Source organism: Nanorana parkeri, unplaced genomic scaffold, assembly GCF_000935625.1.
Source record: "Nanorana parkeri isolate BGI_ZX_2015 unplaced genomic scaffold, ASM93562v1 scaffold361, whole genome shotgun sequence".
Classification (NCBI taxonomy): domain Eukaryota; kingdom Metazoa; phylum Chordata; class Amphibia; order Anura; family Dicroglossidae; genus Nanorana; species Nanorana parkeri.
In genome coordinates this window covers 1,171,081-1,189,019 of record NW_017306629.1, presented here as the reverse complement: position 1 = coordinate 1,189,019, position 17,939 = coordinate 1,171,081, and the positions used below count along the sequence as shown (strand labels likewise).

The window sequence follows — 17,939 nt, the reverse complement described above, 5'->3', positions numbered from 1 at the left end:
AGTTGACTACAGAGCCAAGCTGTGGGCCTGTAACTTCTGCTTCCAGCGAAATCAGGTAAGTGTCATAGGATTGTTTTTGGTTTCCATGCTATGCGATTTAGGGGCTTGGAGCTTACATGTAGGTGCAGAGTCAGTTTTTCAGTTTCCCAGATGGTTACGAATGATCATTTTTACAAAATTCAAGTAAGGGATTTTTTGGGTATCAAAACAATAGCAAACAGAGCATTTGTCTCCCACTAAAAGAGACTGACAGCTGGACCACAAAATTAAAAGACTGAGCACCTCATTCATGTGGTATTTAAAGGGACTTCCTCTGCCATAGTTGTATCCCCAGGAAGTACTGTAGGGGCAGGGGTGCATATGAGTGATAAAAGATGGAACTCTATGCTAAGTAGTTGGAATTCTTATTCTTTGATTTTGAACTTGGCATTCCCATCTGAAGTCTCAGTATTTCAGGGGAGACCTACCTAAATGTTTTAGTTTGAGCAGCACCAATTAAAGGTTGTTAGTAGAAGATGATAACTTGGGGAGGGGGGGCGCATTGGAGCAACAAGTGCATTTTTACTGGCCATGTGGGTGCTCCTTCTAGGGCCTGAATGGAACAAGGTTCTCCCCTCACCACTGTGGAAACAGTACATGGATATACAATCTGTATCCCTGCATTGTTTTGGGTCCATAGAACAAGTGGGTGGCTGTAACACTAAGGGTTGTGGGTTTGCTTTGCAAGTGGAATTTATTTAGTAACATTCTCAGGGGCATCTTTAGATAAGCTGGAAAAGAATTGGTATCTTCATGGCACATGGCGGCCAGTTCAATTTGTTCTTTCATTTTCTAAACGGGTCTAGAATAATGAGTGCTGCAGGATTTATATTGTTTACGTCTACAGTGTGCTTCTCTAAAGTGATCTGTAGAAGCACTGAAAGCCCAGGTGACTGTTTCAGGATTCCCCAACAGGTCCCACTGATTCTGGGCGCAGGTTTAACTCTGAGCTGGAGTGAATATCCACTCCCCCACGGCCATTTTAAATCGCTCTGGGGACTTAAAGTGACACTTAACTCAGGAGTTAAATATTACAAAGGCATTCAAGTACCCTAACTATTAACAATACTATACCTTATTTATGTATCACTCGGCTGTAGGACCTCAAATCGTCTCTGAATTGGTGCTGACACTGTCCTTCCTTCTGGAGGGTGGCTACTTTTGTTCCCCATGGTCCGTGTGTGTGTTGTAAATAATGTCCAAGGACCTGTAGCACACATTACCGGACTTCTCATGTGGAAAAAATGGGTGCTCGCAATGACTACGGATGGTGCCGTATCGGGTAAAATGTTGTATAGATGTCATCAGCACTCCAAATATGACAGAATACGTCAAAGTTTTAGTGAATCTTCATTTTTATTTTTAAATTTATTTAAAAAAAATGAAGATTCACTAAAATCTTGACGTATTCTGTCATATTTGGAGTGCTGATGACATCTATACAACATTGTGTTGTAAATAAGCCACCACTCCAAGCTCGCTCCTGTGATAAACTAGAACGTCATTACAAATTAATAAACTAAACATGAGACTGTAGTCCATCACAGGAGTGAGCTTGAGCGGTGGCTACTTTACAACACACACAGGGACCATGGGGAACAAAAGCTACCTCCAGAAGGAAGCACAGTGTCGGCACCAATTCAGAGATGATTTGAGGATCTACAGCCGAGTGATACACGAATAAGATACAATTACTATTTTGTTAGGATACTTGATTGCATTTTTAACTCATGCGTTTAGTGTCATTAAGTGGTTAAGATCACCACACAAGTTACAGTTGAAATGTATCATCTCTATATTATCCATTTAGGAAGACCCTTACACAGTTGTTGGATCTAAAGAACATTGTACAGTCAAATTAGCAAGGTTGTGTGTGGTGAGCTTTAGACAGATTATGTACAATTTAAATAATGTAAATTGCTTATTTCCTCAACATCTTTGTCTATTGTCTCTTTTAGTTTCCTCCCACATATGCTGGAATATCAGAAATGAATCAGCCTGCCGAACTTATGGCTCAGTTCTCCACCATTGAATACATTGTTCAGGTATGTTTCTATTACAACAAAAAAATAAAAATGTCAAATTTCTTAATGTGGGAATGCTATTGTTGATCTTTTCTTTAAGTGCTAGTTGCCTGACTTTCATGCTAATTTAGCAGCTTGAAAGCTTTCAGTCATTTGCCTAGAACACGTGCACATCAGTTGTATGCACTAAACTTTTGCTGCATACTTGCTCCAGGTCCGTGCCTCATAAAGCATTGAAAATAAAGGCTAAGAGGTAACAGCGTTGCATTTTTAGGAGTTCAGCAGTTGCACCCCACTTTTTTTTTTTTCTTATGATTAATTTTTTGTTATAAATGAGGCAAGTGGTTAAAGTGCAAGCCCAACAAAAACCTTTTTATTGTATGTTTTTTGGAAATAATAGCAAAGGGTGAAAATCCTTTTTAGGCTTTTTATTGCTGTCTGTGTCCCTGTTCTGGAGATTCATCTAACTTCTTAGAACCATGTTACACTACCACAGTCAATCAAGTGATTGACTGGGCATGGTTTTGGAGTGCGAGTGACTTGAATTTCTTCTCAGTCTCAGTGCCAGTTGTTCTTGGAACAGGAAGTGTGTAAAACTTCCTCCAGCCGAGACCAAGGTAGGGTCAGGCTAAGAGTAGTGAGTTAGATGGTGCTGGGTGTCCTCCAGCTAGGATATGAGGTGGGCTTTATCTGAGCTCTTCTAATGCACACAATGAAAAACTAAATGTGCACTGAAATCAGACTAAGTATTTTCAGTACAGGAGGCGAGCCTGTACTACTGTGCAAGACTGAAGGTAAGGCTGGAGTTCAGCTTTGAAATTTACAGGGGTCCAAACTTTTACTGCACTACATGATGTCATGCACATCACCATAGATTCTCTCTTTGTGACACCAGAATGAATGAAACTGGCTACACACAGTATTGTTTTTTGCCAAATGTGACAATTGAAGCATTGCTTGTAATCATTAGGTAGAGTATGCGTGACAAATGAGTGATAATAACAAGTTTGGAGCAATGAAAATCTGTACTATTTCTTCATAAAAAATATCTTCCAGCAAGCTGGAAATATACCTTGTCTTCAAAATACCCTGTACTATGTAGCACCCATAATACACTAGATTTTACAAATTACTATCCTGCATGTTATTGTTTTGTTAAAATAACATGTGGACTTTTCCTTGTTACTGCAGAGAGGCCCCCAGACCCCCTTAATCTTCCTGTATGTGGTAGATACTTGTCTGGAGGAAGAGGACTTGCAGGCTCTTAAGGAGTCACTACAGATGTCCCTAAGTCTCTTGCCAGCAGACGCTTTGGTTGGGCTAATCACCTTTGGCAGAATGGTACAAGTGCATGAACTGAACTGTGATGGGATCTCCAAAAGCTATGTTTTCCGAGGGACGAAAGATCTCACCGCAAAGCAAATACAGGTAGGAGCTGTTATTGTCAACCAGGTGCTAAAGTCATTATGTTACCCAGCAGGGATGAAGGCGAAATGAGTGCTCCCATGGGCCCTCTGATTATCACTGCCAACACTGCTCTGATACTTGTTGTCTTTTATGCGCTTGCATTTTGCCCTATTAACACTTCAAAGAACACTGTTGTGCAGTGAGTTGTAGCAACCGATTGGCTTTCACAAGGTGATTGCTAATTGGATGGCCAGTCTTGGTACACTACTCATTTGCCTTGGGACATAAGTATGGCTGTGCTAATATTTGTAAGATAACCAGCTGTACTTTTTTTTAGTGACAGTGTCATTGGGTCATTCATTTTAACAGTAAGATTGTATGTACATTTAATGTATTTTAGACGTGTTATTTACTTGTAAAAGCCCTGAGGCCTTGTTCACACCAAGCGCGTTCCAGGAGCAGAGCAGTTACAGACCGGATCAAAACTGCGTCCAATGTATTCCAATGGTATTTTGGGCTCTAGTTCACACCACAGCGTTCAGTTCCAGAGCATGTAAAGATACTGCAGCAAGCCCTATTTTACCTGCTCTGGAATGCATGCAAACGGCCTGGAACGCACTGACAGCCCATTAACAAAAACGGCCCGGGAACGCATCAAAAAAGTGGCACACTGCGTGTGCAGAAACTCATGCAGATCTGGTCTGCATTTGGTGTGAACAAGCCCTGAAACTTCTGCCGGGCGCCGCCATCTTGTGATGTGAGCAACCCCGGTGGACAATGTGCATTTTATATTGGTCAAATGGTGTTTCATACCTCACATCAGGCTGTAAAAATGTATTTGTTTCATATACAAAGTGAGACTATTATTGCACTAAAATGAATAATGTACCTTTTTGGTTTTTATAACATTTAGGATATGCTGGGGCTAACAAAGCCAGCTGCTCCAGTACAGCAAGGAAGACCAATGCAGCCTCAGGAACAGCCCTTCTTATCAAGCAGGTAACTTTCCACCATTGTGCACTTCTCGTCCGTTATTTATTGTGCTTGCCATACAGTCTCCTGTGAACAGCAAAGCCAGTGTCACGATAAAGTAGGAAATTTTAAAAGACTTGGCTTGTTAAAGGAAGCTAATCATCTGTCTGTCTGTAAAACCTTGCATGGCATCTGCCCTTCACTGACTCGCTAGTGGCATAATAGTTCCAAGGCAGTCGAGCACTTGCCCTGAACGTATTCTGGGTAACATTACCACCCTTGAATTAATATGCAGTCTGGTAGCTGAACAATGGCATTTTCAATCAAAGGCATCATTGTCTTTATAAATACATCAGAGTTTTGGCTTGTGTGTGGGCATTTTTATATATATATATTACCCTTGCACAATGATGGATATGTTTGGCTTTGTGTAGTTGTGTCACTATACCCTGTTGGTAAGTTCTCTTGTGACAGTAAAAGTAGTAGAATGCAGGAACATTGTAGGGCTATTGGGTTTCTACAATGTAAATAATGGTATTGTGAGCCTGTTGGTGTTTGTTCTGTGCAGTGGGGATTTGGAGGTGCACTAAAGATTATCCCAGCACCTTATTTGGTGAAAAAGCAAAAGTGATCAAACAGGTTTACCCGTCCAGTCACTTGTACCTCTGGTGAGCATCAGCTCTTGTTTTCTTCTGGATATAGACATTACAGCCAGTTAGGAGACTGTCAACTGATCTCTCTATTTTCTGTGGCAACCTTTTACAGTAGCTGGGTTATTTAAAAAAAAAAAAAAATTTGTTTGAAAACAACATTATTCTTATGATTTTTTTTAATCGATTTTGTTCTAGGTTTTTACAGCCAATTCACAAAATTGACATGAACCTCACAGATCTGCTTGGGGAATTACAGCGTGATCCATGGCCCGTAACCCAGGGAAAAAGACCACTGAGATCTTCTGGAGTAGCTTTGTCTATTGCAGTCGGTTTGCTGGAGGTAATTGAAGATCTTTGTGTTTTTGGGTGGAGGGAGTTTAAATTCTCAGATTACCTTTTTGGTTGCTTTTGACTTGTACAGCAGAACCTTAATGAAGGAAACTCTTTTGCATGTGCTAGTTAAGTTGGCATTAGCATTTGTAATAAAGTAGACACTGTTACAGATGTCGAGTAAAGCCAATTGCATTAAGACTTAAGTTTGCATTATAATGCAGTGCTAAGTATTGTGTTTGTGAAATGTAATTTTACTGATTGTTCTCTTTAGGGAACCCTCCCAAACACTGGAGCTAGAATAATGCTGTTTACAGGAGGTCCACCCTCCCAAGGACCAGGCATGGTGGTCGGAGACGAGCTGAAAACACCAATCCGTTCCTGGCATGATATAGAGAAGGATAATGCTCGTTTTATGAAAAAGGCTATTAAGGCATGAAAAGATTTTTGTTTTCTGTATATCTTCTGTGTGGGAGAAGCTATTATGCAGCCGTACAATAGATTGTCTTTTGAGCCTTCACAATGGGGCTAGTAACACAATGTGGATCTTTCTTTTCTGAAGGGCCTCCGATCAAAGGAGATATAGATGGATGGATACAAATCTGTGTATTTGCATACACATTTTGATGTAAACTCTGCATTGGGTAACAAACCATGTGATTCTTCTAGATAGTACACCAGATTTCAGCATTGCCTGCAATAATCCCAAAACTTGGTAAAATACAAACATCAGTAGAAAGAATCATACAAATCTTTTCATAAAAACGTCTTGTTTCAGAGCAAATTGTAGGATTCAGAAGGAAGTGGTTTTAGAAAAAACTGCCAACACTGAGGTTCAAGCTGAACTGCTTACTACTTACTATTTTAATGCACTGGATTGTGGGTGCATGGCCTGAAAATGGAATCCAAATGCATATTAATTGCTTGAACATTAGCAGTTACTTGGCTGTTACAAAAGGCTAACATTGAGGCCATGCAAAGTTTGCACCTTTTTAAAAGAGAACATACAAAGCTTTGAAACCTTTTGAGGTTATGCAAATTTAGTAGCATTCAAATTACTGCTGGTGTCAGTGACTAGTTTCTATTCTTATTCTTACAGTGGCTGTGCTGTTTGGCATATATGAACAGAACAGCAAACTGAGATATATGAGATATATCACTTATCTCTCTTTTGAAAGGTGTCCATTTTCCTGCATTTCCAGCCAAGCCATGTGACCCATGATGACCACATATTTGGTCCACTTGAGTTTATAATTGATTGTGCAAGAGTTAAAATGTTTCCTTCGGTGTCCTCTACCACTTGGTGGTTTTCCAATAACAAACCACTGAACTCCTGCTTTGATAGCAACAAGTAGGTTATAGGAGCATAAAATCATTACTCATCTGCAGAATAGGCTCTGTAGGTCTATTTACTAGTTGCTATAACAAATAAATTACAGTCCCTTGTGGAGAGACCACAGTCCCTTGTGGAGAGAATAAGAATTTTTTTTTTTTTTTTGGATGCTTAAAATATTGGCACTGCAGCCAATCGGTCTGTCTCCTGTCTCCTGTCTCTCCTGTCTCTCCTGTCTCTCCTGTCTCTCCTGTCTCTCCTGTCTCTCCTGTCTCTCCTGTCTCTCCTGTCTCTCCTGTCTCTCCTGTCTCTCCTGTCTCTCCTGTCTCTCCTGTCTCTCCTGTCTCTCCTGTCTCTCCTGTCTCTCCTGTCTCTCCTGTCTCTCCTGTCTCTCCTGTCTCTCCTGTCTCTCCTGTCTCTCCTGTCTCTCCTGTCTCTCCTGTCTCTCCTGTCTCTCCTGTCTCTCCTGTCTCTCCTGTCTCTCCTGTCTCTCCTGTCTCTCCTGTCTCTCCTGTCTCTCCTGTCTCTCCTGTCTCTCCTGTCTCTCCTGTCTCTCCTGTCTCTCCTGTCTCTCCTGTCTCTCCTGTCTCTCCTGTCTCTCCTGTCTCTCCTGTCTCTCCTGTCTCTCCTGTCTCTCCTGTCTCTCCTGTCTCTCCTGTCTCTCCTGTCTCTCCTGTCTCTCCTGTCTCTCCTGTCTCTCCTGTCTCTCCTGTCTCTCCTGTCTCTCCTGTCTCTCCTGTCTCTCCTGTCTCTCCTGTCTCTCCTGTCTCTCCTGTCTCTCCTGTCTCTCCTGTCTCTCCTGTCTCTCCTGTCTCTCCTGTCTCTCCTGTCTCTCCTGTCTCTCCTGTCTCTCCTGTCTCTCCTGTCTCTCCTGTCTCTCCTGTCTCTCCTGTCTCTCCTGTCTCTCCTGTCTCTCCTGTCTCTCCTGTCTCTCCTGTCTCTCCTGTCTCTCCTGTCTCTCCTGTCTCTCCTGTCTCTCCTGTCTCTCCTGTCTCTCCTGTCTCTCCTGTCTCTCCTGTCTCTCCCCTCTCTCCTGTCTCTTCTCTCTCTCCTGTCTCTTCTCTCTCCTCCAGTTTTGATAAATCCTCCCATTATCTTTGTATGAGGGAAATGTACATTTTATTTGTGAGTCAACGTAGAGGAGTAAAGTCTTCCAGCAAATTATTATCTAGATCTTTCAGATCTAACATAGACAAAGTGTATGTAAACACAAAATCTATTCTCTGTATGTTTGGCATCATACTTTACTGTATAAAGTTTTCTTAGGAAAATTTTTGTGACTTTGTCTAGTTTCTTATTTGAGACACCACTAGTAACTGAACTTCATGTTGCAGGCTGATGAGGGTAAATCACTGCCTTGCAATTGGCAGCGGTTGGCCATGAGGCTGCCTGTCGGGTCTAAAACCACTCTAACAAAAATGCTTTTAATTCTATCTTTAATGGACCAAAAGGAAGAAAATAAAATGAATTGTTAAGGTTTACAAACACTTTAATTATTGACCTGCAACAGACCATTTTCTACTACTGAATGAAGCAATTAAGGGCATATTGGGTTTAAGAGAACCTGCCGACATGAGATGACAGTCATCTGAGCCAGCCTTATTTGGGTGCCCTGAGCTGGCCAGCTGCCCACTGTTGGAGGGAACAATCCATAGGACAGGTTAGAAAAGATGCCCTGATAGCCACTGTTGCCCTTTTTTGAGGTGGTCCCTCTGCTGCCATCCTCATCCCTAACAACAGGTCTTGTAGCTTGGCTAAGTTGAACCTACAGGTTGATGGAACTCTGAAAGACTTGTTTGCGCTTGCCCTATGATTGATCGCCCCCTAAAATTTATGGCCAGCTTAAAACAAATGTGCTCTACTTGCAAGCTTGCAATAGGGATGTTATGTTGAACAAAGCTTGCCTTTCCTCTTTATTCAAAAGTAACACTTTTTTTTCTTCTCTGCACAGCACTATGAAGGGTTGGCAAATCGTTGTGCAGCTAATGGTCATTGCATTGACATTTATGCCTGTGCCCTGGACCAGACTGGTCTTTTGGAGATGAAATGCTGTTCAAACCTTACAGGGTATGTTAGAAGTACATTTACATGACGTGAAGTCGTTTGTAATTCACAGGGTGGTATTATTTACAGTCTTTGTATTTTTCAGAGGTGAGATTGTCATTGGAGATTCTTTTAATACATCCCTATTCAAGCAAACATTCCAAAGAGTTTTCAGCAAAGATGTAAATGGAGAATTCAAAATGGCCTTTGGTGCCAACCTTGAAGTAAAGGTGAGATTCTATCTAATGAAATTGTGTCCTACTTTCTCCAATCGTCTTCCAGGATGGCAACCTGAGAGATGGTTGGCTCCTCCTTCTACAGGAAACGCAATTGGGAACAGTTTAAAAATCCCTACCCTCTTCTCCTCCCTCAGTTTAGATTTGTGTTTCCTACCCTCCAGGAAAGACGTCACGTTCTTTTGCTGGCTGTGGAGCCGCGGGTTCCCCTCTGTGTAGCCCTGCTAAGGGTGTTGTCACCTGTATATCATATACATACAGACATACATTTTCAGTATAGATTTTGTGTTCTTTTAGGATAAATCCAAACTAATCGGTACTTTGGGCACAATGTAGTCAAACGTCATGTCACTTTGGGTCACAATAATCTCCTCTGAACACATGCATTGTGACCCAGGAAGGTCTTAATTATAATGGCGTATATAGGTAATTCCACTTTCCACAAAGTTGACGCAAATGTGAGGTTTCAGAAGTGTGCCAATATATCTACTATGGGTTGCCATACACTATGACTGTTAAGCCGGTATATACGGTGTCCGACAGGAGCACCCATGCAGTGACTTTTGGCTAGTTCATCAAGAACGGGACAAAAAATTCGAAGCGTGTATAGCCTACTTTACTCTATGTCCCTGTGCTTGTGACTAGAGCTGTAGAGTGTTTCAGCGAGGGACAGCGAGCTGGTTCACAACTCCATTTCAAGTGCTAGTGTTCACATTTGTGTATGTTTAAATAACATGATATTTGCAGAAATTCCATTTTTCTACGTTTTTATTTGTTTCTTGTAGACTTCAAGAGAATTAAAAATATCCGGTGCGATTGGTCCCTGTGTTTCCTTAAATGTGAAGAGCCCATGCATTTCAGAAAATGTAAGTTGCAACAACATTCAGATTTTGTAGCAGCTTAAAATTTTTTTTTTTTTTTTTTTTTCCCAGTATAAAATGTTTCCTCTTTCTGTTGTGACTCGTCTGATATCAAGATATGAGCCTATTAATAAAACTGTTGAAGTGACACTAGACTCAGGACTTAAAATCTTAAACATGCATTCCAGTTCCCAACTATTAACAAAAATGTATCTTATTTGTGTATCACTCGGCTGTAGATCCTCCAAATGATCTCTGAATTGGTGCTGACACTGTCCTTCCTTCTGGAGGGTGACTACTTTTGTTCGCTATGGTCCCTGTGTATGTTGTAAAGTAGCCACCGCTCCAAGCTCACTGCTGTGATGGACTACAATCTCATGTTCAGTTTACTAATTTGTATTGAGATAGTAGTCCCATCACAGCAGTGAGCTTGGAGTGGTGGCTACCTTACTGCACACACACAGAGCATGGGGATAAAAGTAGCCCCCCCTCCAGAAGGAAGTACAGTGTCGGCATGAATTCAGAGATGATTTCAGGACCTACACCTGAGTGATCCACAAATAATGTCCAGTATTGTTAATAGTTAAGGTACTTAAATGCATTTTTAAGATTTAACTCCTGAGTTTAGTGTCACTTTAAATTCAAAGATTTACGCTGAGTGAACAAAGGGGGCTTTCCTACCATAGACATAAAATGAATGTGGCTCAGTCTGGTGAGGAACAATCAATTCAGAAGCACTTGCATCTCTATAGCCATTCAGAAAATGCTCCATCAAAGTGAATGGTAGTGGGGGGGAAAGCAGTTGTCCATTTATAGATATAATGTGCAACGGAGTATAATTATGTTCATCAGTCTCATGTTTATGGCATACCTGACATAAGCCAACTGGTTTTTTTTATTTTATTTTTTCTCTAAGTGATGATTCTTTAAAAAATCTCAGCTATCCTACACCAAACACAATCTATTTATATCAATACATGTTCCAAATGGCTTTTACATTAAAGTAGTAGTAGTAAACTCTCAAGCTTTTTTTAAATATAATGAATCTAGATCAAACGAATATACATTGCGTTGCTTTACATTTTTGCCCAAGCACTTACATTCATTAGTTTCTAAACAGCTGCTTCCAAGTCTCTCAGCTCAGCTTCCCTGCATTTCCTGTCCAGTACAAGATGACAGGGGACAGAGCAGACTCCAGAAGCTGTTCATCTACTAGCTTGGAGAGGGGGCAAGGGGGAGGGAAGTAGCTTGATTTTGCTGTGCTTGTGGAGGCACAAACCGCTTACTAGCACATACAAGGGTGGCTCCATAGGACTCTGCTTGAGACAGGAAATCGGGGCATGTGCTCAGGGGACCAGCTAATTCTGCAGGAAACTAAAACATTTAAACATTAAGCAGAATCCATTGTAAGTACTTTAATCAGCATTTGAAATTGCTTAAAACCTTTTGACTTTAATATTACTGCAAATTGTTAACTCCTCAAGAAATGTTTTCATGATGCTTTGTCATTGCATAGCAATTGCCTCTTCCATACAGCTTATTCAATCTATGAGGAATAAATATACATTGTTTTATGTGTTCTAGGAATTGGGAATTGGTGGAACATGTCAGTGGAAAATCTGTAGCCTGGATCCAACAACAACACTTGGAATTTATTTTGAAGTTGTAAATCAGGTATTTGTGTTTTTCATTTGATGGGGAATGGGAAGACCCCCCAAGGTGTGGGATAACACTCAGAACTTAAGGGTGGGTGTGAGCAGAGCCAGGAATTGAGGCAGCAAGATGTCACCAGAGTTCCAAAGTGATATAAAAAGCCACTGAGTGGTTAAAGTGCAGTTGAAGCAACAAAAATAGATAGCACAATATCTGATGCAATAACAACTTTAATTTTTATAATCTTACTTGCACTTTCCTGTTACAACAGTTGTGCAGGGTGTCTAAATATGACTGTGCAGTCCCCTAGGCACCAGGGTTTATTTCCCACTGTGGTCAAATATTTAACTAACCGACCCCTCTCTTCCTCTGCATGAGGATGCTTATGATGAGGGATGTGACTTACCCACTGATACCAGCATACAGCACTGGAGTGGGAGGGCACAAATGGATAAAAACAAACCATAACATACAGTGGAGATGCAGGACTTTGAGAAGAAAAGGTTTGATAATTATTTGAGAGTTAAAATCCTCTAGATACCAGATTAGTCCATTTAATTGACCTATGTAAGATAAATCTTGTGCCTCATTAAGATTTTATTGACCTGGCATTGAAAGGGTTATAGGGAATTTTAATATGTTCAATCTGGTACAGTTATGGTTATTTGGCAATGATTATGAATCAAATGTTTCTCTTCAGCACAATGCACCGATCCCTCAAGGGGGCCGTGGAGCTGTTCAGTTTGTCACACAGTACCAGCATTCCAGCACACAGAAACGCATTCGAGTCACCACTATCGCCAGGAAGTAAGTGGTTCTTTTTTTCCTGATATTCTGCTTTACGACGTGCACAGATCACAAGGTAATTAACACCTTAATGTTTGACTTTAGCTGGGCCGATGCTCAAACGCAGCTCCAGCACATCGAGGCAGCCTTTGACCAGGAAGCCTCTGCAGTCTTAATGGCTCGTCTGGGAGTGTATAGAGCAGAAACAGAGGAAGGACCAGATGTGCTCCGATGGTTGGACAGACAACTCATCAGACTTGTAAGTTCCTTGATGGCTTGTGATATTTATAGTCATGTAGAAACATGGGATCTTTTCTTACAAAATTGTCATATGCCATTTTTAATTTATTTCAAATAAATACTTAACATTTATCCGTGTAATGGCTGTGCAGATACATGGAAATACTGATTTTCCTTTTTTTTTTTTAAAAACTCTGCCCATAATAAAAAAGGATTTGTACAAAACCATTATACATTCACTTTAAATGTTAAGTATAGGTCCACTTTATATTTAAGACGGCACTGTTTTTTTGCCCCTAATAACCCATCTTTTTTATCAGAATTCCAGGTTTAGCATTGTGTATTCCACATAGATATTTCCTAAGGCATACTTTCACATACATTTGTACAGCTGCAGCATTTCAAATCTAAATTCCTGCAATATTTTTATATAAATACCTGTGTTTTATAGTGTCAGAAATTTGGACAGTACAACAAAGATGACCCCACCTCCTTCAGACTGTCAGACTCTTTTTCTCTTTATCCCCAGGTAAGAGTTATCATTTGTATGTTGGTGATGCTTTTGTACATTGTTGAAAGGCCTTCTTTTTTGGAATAGATTTTTTTTTTTTCCAACAACCTTTTAAATAATAAACATTTCTGTCATCTTTTAAAATTACACAGTTCATGTTCCATTTGAGAAGATCACCCTTCCTGCAAGTGTTTAATAACAGTCCAGATGAGTCCTCTTATTACAGACATCACTTTGCCAGACAAGACCTGACCCAGTCTCTTATCATGATCCAGCCTATCCTCTACTCTTACTCTTTCTATGGACCACCAGAGGTACGAAAACCACTTTAAAAGATGATGTTATTGTGTCCAATGTGATGTATTCATAATGACTGGCAGGATATTACATGGTTCTGTAAGAGGTGCATCACCTGACCTCAAATATCTGACATTTCATATTACATATTTACACCTGCTGTTGTGTTTTTTGTTTTTTTCCAGCCCGTGTTATTGGACAGCAGTAGTATTTTACCAGACAGGATTCTGCTTATGGACACCTTTTTCCAGCTTGTCATCTACCTTGGAGAAGTAAGTGGGTAGTATGAATTAACCAAGTACAGAACAGACATTTACAGGCCACCTGGAACTCGTATTTCATTTTGGTTGGACACCTGCAGAAAATTGTGTCCTTGTATTTCTCAGACCTGTAGTGTAAAAATCTTGCCATAGCTATTATATATCCTTACTGGGATATTCTGTTGATGCATTCCTCCTTTTTTACATAATAACAACAGATGGTTTTAAATTGGTAATGCTGACATGGTAGGTGTAATGGTTTTGGTTAGGGATGCCCCGATGCTAGTATCGGTGCCGATACTGAGTATTTGGTGAGTACTCGTCCAAATGCTCCTGATGCATATCCCGATACCTGCACTTCCGGTATTGGGAAGCCTGGGAATGGATCATTACACGCTGTCCGGCTTCCTGATTGGTTGAGAAGCCAGCTCCCTTGTCACCAGGGAGCAGGGGGCTGGCTTCCTGGCCAATCAGGAACCCGGGGGGCAGATAATGACTCACCGCCTGGCCAATGGGCTCCATGCTCCCTCGTCACTTGGTGACAAGGAAGCATGGAGCCAGCTTCCCAGCCCTGATTGGTCGGGGAACTGGCCAATTGTGAAGCCAGGCGGTGAGTCATTACCAGCCCCTCATCTTCCTTATTGGCCAAAAAGGTGGCTCCATACACCTGGTGACGAGTGAAAAAGGAGACGGCTAATCAGGAAGACGGGTCCGCGAGTCATTACACGCTGCCCGGTTTCCTTCATGGCACTCGGTATTGGTATTCAGTATCGGTGGGTACCGGGAAAAAAAATATCGGTACTCGTACTCCATATCAAAGAACTGGTATCGGTGTATCCCTATTTTTGGTGATTCTATAGTACATTCTATTGCCATTCATTTTATCATGGTTTCTTTTACAGACAATTGCACAGTGGCGTAAAGCTGGCTACCAGGACATGCCAGAGTATGAGAACTTCAAACACCTTCTCCAGGCACCACTAGATGACGCCCAGGAAATCTTGCAAAGCAGATTTCCAATGCCTCGCTACATTAATACAGAGCATGGAGGCAGCCAGGTAAGCTTATGATTGTCTTGTTGGAAAGGGCTTTCCATAGAGGTCTAGAAATGTGCTACCTTTTTTGAGGTTGTACAAAACGGTCTATTCAAAATGATAAGAAATGCTGTTAAAGCCCATCTCTGGGCACACCAAAAAGATACCCTTGCAGTGGGGCGATCACTCTACCACAAGGATTAAGTGCTCTTTTATGCCTAGGAACAGGAAAAAGCTATTATACTTATCTGATCCCTGCTCCTGCCAAATCCGTCCGGGCTGCTAATCCAGTCCCCACAGCCTTGTCTACGGACCGCTGACGATATCGCATCTAATGCAGGTTACATAGACATGCATTAGACGTGAAGATGCCGAGAGGGACATTCCTTCAGCCAGGGCGGGGGAGAGAGGTGAGCATTGACCACCAGGGGAGCAGGGATCAGGTAGGAAAAGTGCATTACTCTGGTCTCCCAGGCAATATTTGAGCACTTACCCTAGCAGTTTTTCTTGGTTTGTCCTTAGATGGGCTTTAATAGTCAAAATCAGAACCATTGGTTTGATAATAGCTCGTCCTAAATTCAATATGGTTGCAGTTGCATATAGACAGGCGTTTGGTGAGGGCTGGATCCTATTAGCGTTGCCATATTGCTGAGCTTGCACTGTCCTAAACAGAAAGATAGATAGTGGGCTTGGTATATTCCCAAGACACCCCCCTACTCACAGCCTAAGTATACTCAGTGAAAAAGCAATCGGGGAGTGGAAGAATAACAAAATTTACTGCAAATGAACTTTGTCACATTATGATAAGTGAGAAATGCCAATGTGTGGTTAGGGTCCACCTGTCATTTGGCCGCAGGCTACTTCTCTCCACCTTAGAGTATGCAGCTACTGTATGGCATGTACAAAGAGGTTTATGTGTACCAGTCTTGGGTCTAGAGAAAGATGCTGCAGTCTATGGAGATAAGGGTGTCATAAGGAAGCCAGTAGTTGTAGCTAAAGTATTCAATATACATACATGTCCTCTAGTGCAGTGGTTCTCAACCTGTGTAACCTCAGGACCCACATTTGTCCTTGGTCTTAAGTCGTGACCCAAGTCGCACCGCAATGAAACGCACGGCATTGCGGTACCACGCGTTCCGGTGGGAGGTGCGTTTGGGGTGCCATTCAAATGGCAATGCAACACACCTCCCACACCAGAATGTGTGGTAGGTGTGACTGCATGGTACAGTGCGTTAATCGCACAGGACTGTGCAATTAACGCACCATACTAGTGTGAACACTGACAGTCACACACAACCACAGACAGTCTCACAAACACACTCCAATAACAATTTTTGTATTTTTCCTTTTATTAAGATCTACCCAGTCTCCCTATCTTACGAGAACTTGAGTGGATCCTCAGCCTGGGGTCCAGTGTGAGCTGCTGTGATGGAGCTCCATCCATATGTGCATTGCTTGTACCGCTCCCTTGCGTGCCCCGTAGAAGTGCAACGTCACTTGGGTCCAGGCACCTCCACAGGACACGTGAGGGAGCTGTAAGCAATGCATGTATGGATAAATGGAGCTCCCTCATGGCCATAGCCCCATCCCACCCCACCTCAAGCTGAGGCCTAGAAAAGTGGAAGGGATGCAGTGACCCACTGAATACGGAGTCTCGACCCACTTTTGGGTCACAAACCCACCAGTTGAGAACCAATGCTTAAGTGTATGTTTGCTTCTCACTTCAGCTATACTTTTTCCTTGTAGAAAAGCCACTGGAAGACTATTTTTTGTTTTGTCAGGCTCCTGTGAACCCCCTTTGCATTAGATAAAAATTGTGGTATCTTGTCAGACTTGCAACCCCTTTTAAAGCCAGCTTGAATTGTAATTTAAAAAACGTTCCCCCAAGAGTGAAAATTATTGCTTATCTTAAAACCACAAAACATCACATATTTCAAAATAATGTTACATGTTTATTTTCTAGGCAAGATTCCTTCTTTCCAAAGTGAACCCATCACAGACGCACAACAATCTGTACAACTGGGCACAGGTAAGCTGGATAACCATAGATTATGAAAGTTAATGTGTTGTGGAAGAATAATGCTTCGACAGTCCTCACTCAATACCCAGTGTGGATTGTTAAAAATTGCCATGTGTATGGCATGCATCAAGCTCATTGACATCATTGCTTCTGTATATTTGCACTTCTTTGACTGCAACACTGAAGGATAGGAAAAAAGGAGGTGTTCATAGTAATCACTCTGGGAATCTAATTAGTTTATCTCACTTTCTTAGTTATTTTTTATACACATTGGTTTGCTTTAGAGTTTTTAGTACTGATTGGCCCTTACGGAATGTATTTATTCCGAACAATGTAGAAAGGGCAGGGTATAAGATATGGGATAAATGCACGGGATATATATAAAACATTTGCAGCTTTTCAGCAGTTAATGGATTTTAAAATGCATCCTGCCAATTGACATTTTATAGGTTTTTATTCCAAAGCCAGTAAAATGATTGTCACTTCAAAACTTTAAAGGTGTAACTGCAGGCACCAGCTTTCAGTCTTTCTTTCTTGCCTTTCCTAAATGCTGGGCTGTTCTGTTTGGCAAAGTTCTGGACACTACCTACAGATTTCTCTAACTAAAGGCTAAATAGACTGATCAATGTACTTTTATATTGTTTGTTTCTAGATCTGTTTGTTTACAGACTTCCTTTCTCTTCTCTAGGAATCTGGAGCACCAATCCTTACCGATGATGTCAGTTTACAAGTTTTTATGGATCACTTGAAAAAATTAGCAGTTTCTACCGCATCCTAAATTCCTTTAAAGTGTAACTCCACTTTTGTTGTGAAAAAAAACCCCCAAAACAATTATTTCTGGATGATCTATGTATATTGCATAGATTTTTTTATCAATCTTTGTTGCAAAGCCCTACCTGTTTATTTTTTGAAGAAAAGGCTATTTGTTTTACTAGGTCCTTGCCAGATTGATTCCTGAATGGGACGGTCTGGTTCATTATAGCCTTGTGCTGAAATCTCAAGAGTTCTGATTTAAGGTATCTGCATCCCTTTAAAGCCTTGGTTCTCAACTGGTGGGGCGCGAGTTCAGTGGGTCACCGCATGCCTTTCACTTTTCTAGGTGAGAGGCTCCTCAGCCTCCCCCTGGCGCAGCACTGTCAGGTCTCGCAACAAGCAGCCATTCAAAATATGCTGCCCAGCACCGAGTGTCAGCTTGAGGTGGAGTGGGCTGGGGGTATGGCCGCGAGGGAGCTTCATCCATA

The 17,939-nt window shown here is 41.5% G+C and overlaps 1 protein-coding gene across 1 annotated transcript in view; it reads left to right on the top strand.

The window, feature by feature from the left end:
- Nucleotides 1-17,548, top strand: part of SEC23B (Sec23 homolog B, coat complex II component) — a 23,547-nt gene extending 5,999 nt beyond the window's left edge. Inside the window, exons 4-21 of the mRNA XM_018558813.1 lie at nucleotides 3-55; nucleotides 1,998-2,084; nucleotides 3,255-3,491; nucleotides 4,384-4,469; nucleotides 5,291-5,435; nucleotides 5,700-5,858; nucleotides 8,710-8,825; nucleotides 8,908-9,031; nucleotides 9,823-9,903; nucleotides 11,482-11,571; nucleotides 12,251-12,357; nucleotides 12,442-12,595; nucleotides 13,028-13,105; nucleotides 13,240-13,401; nucleotides 13,570-13,656; nucleotides 14,547-14,702; nucleotides 16,642-16,707; nucleotides 17,387-17,548. Of these exons, the coding sequence (XP_018414315.1) occupies nucleotides 3-55; nucleotides 1,998-2,084; nucleotides 3,255-3,491; nucleotides 4,384-4,469; nucleotides 5,291-5,435; nucleotides 5,700-5,858; nucleotides 8,710-8,825; nucleotides 8,908-9,031; nucleotides 9,823-9,903; nucleotides 11,482-11,571; nucleotides 12,251-12,357; nucleotides 12,442-12,595; nucleotides 13,028-13,105; nucleotides 13,240-13,401; nucleotides 13,570-13,656; nucleotides 14,547-14,702; nucleotides 16,642-16,707; nucleotides 17,387-17,476 (2,078 nt within the window). The 3' untranslated portion in view covers nucleotides 17,477-17,548. The remainder of the gene's footprint in view (nucleotides 1-2; nucleotides 56-1,997; nucleotides 2,085-3,254; nucleotides 3,492-4,383; nucleotides 4,470-5,290; nucleotides 5,436-5,699; nucleotides 5,859-8,709; nucleotides 8,826-8,907; nucleotides 9,032-9,822; nucleotides 9,904-11,481; nucleotides 11,572-12,250; nucleotides 12,358-12,441; nucleotides 12,596-13,027; nucleotides 13,106-13,239; nucleotides 13,402-13,569; nucleotides 13,657-14,546; nucleotides 14,703-16,641; nucleotides 16,708-17,386) is intronic.
- Nucleotides 17,549-17,939: the final 391 nt, after the last annotated feature.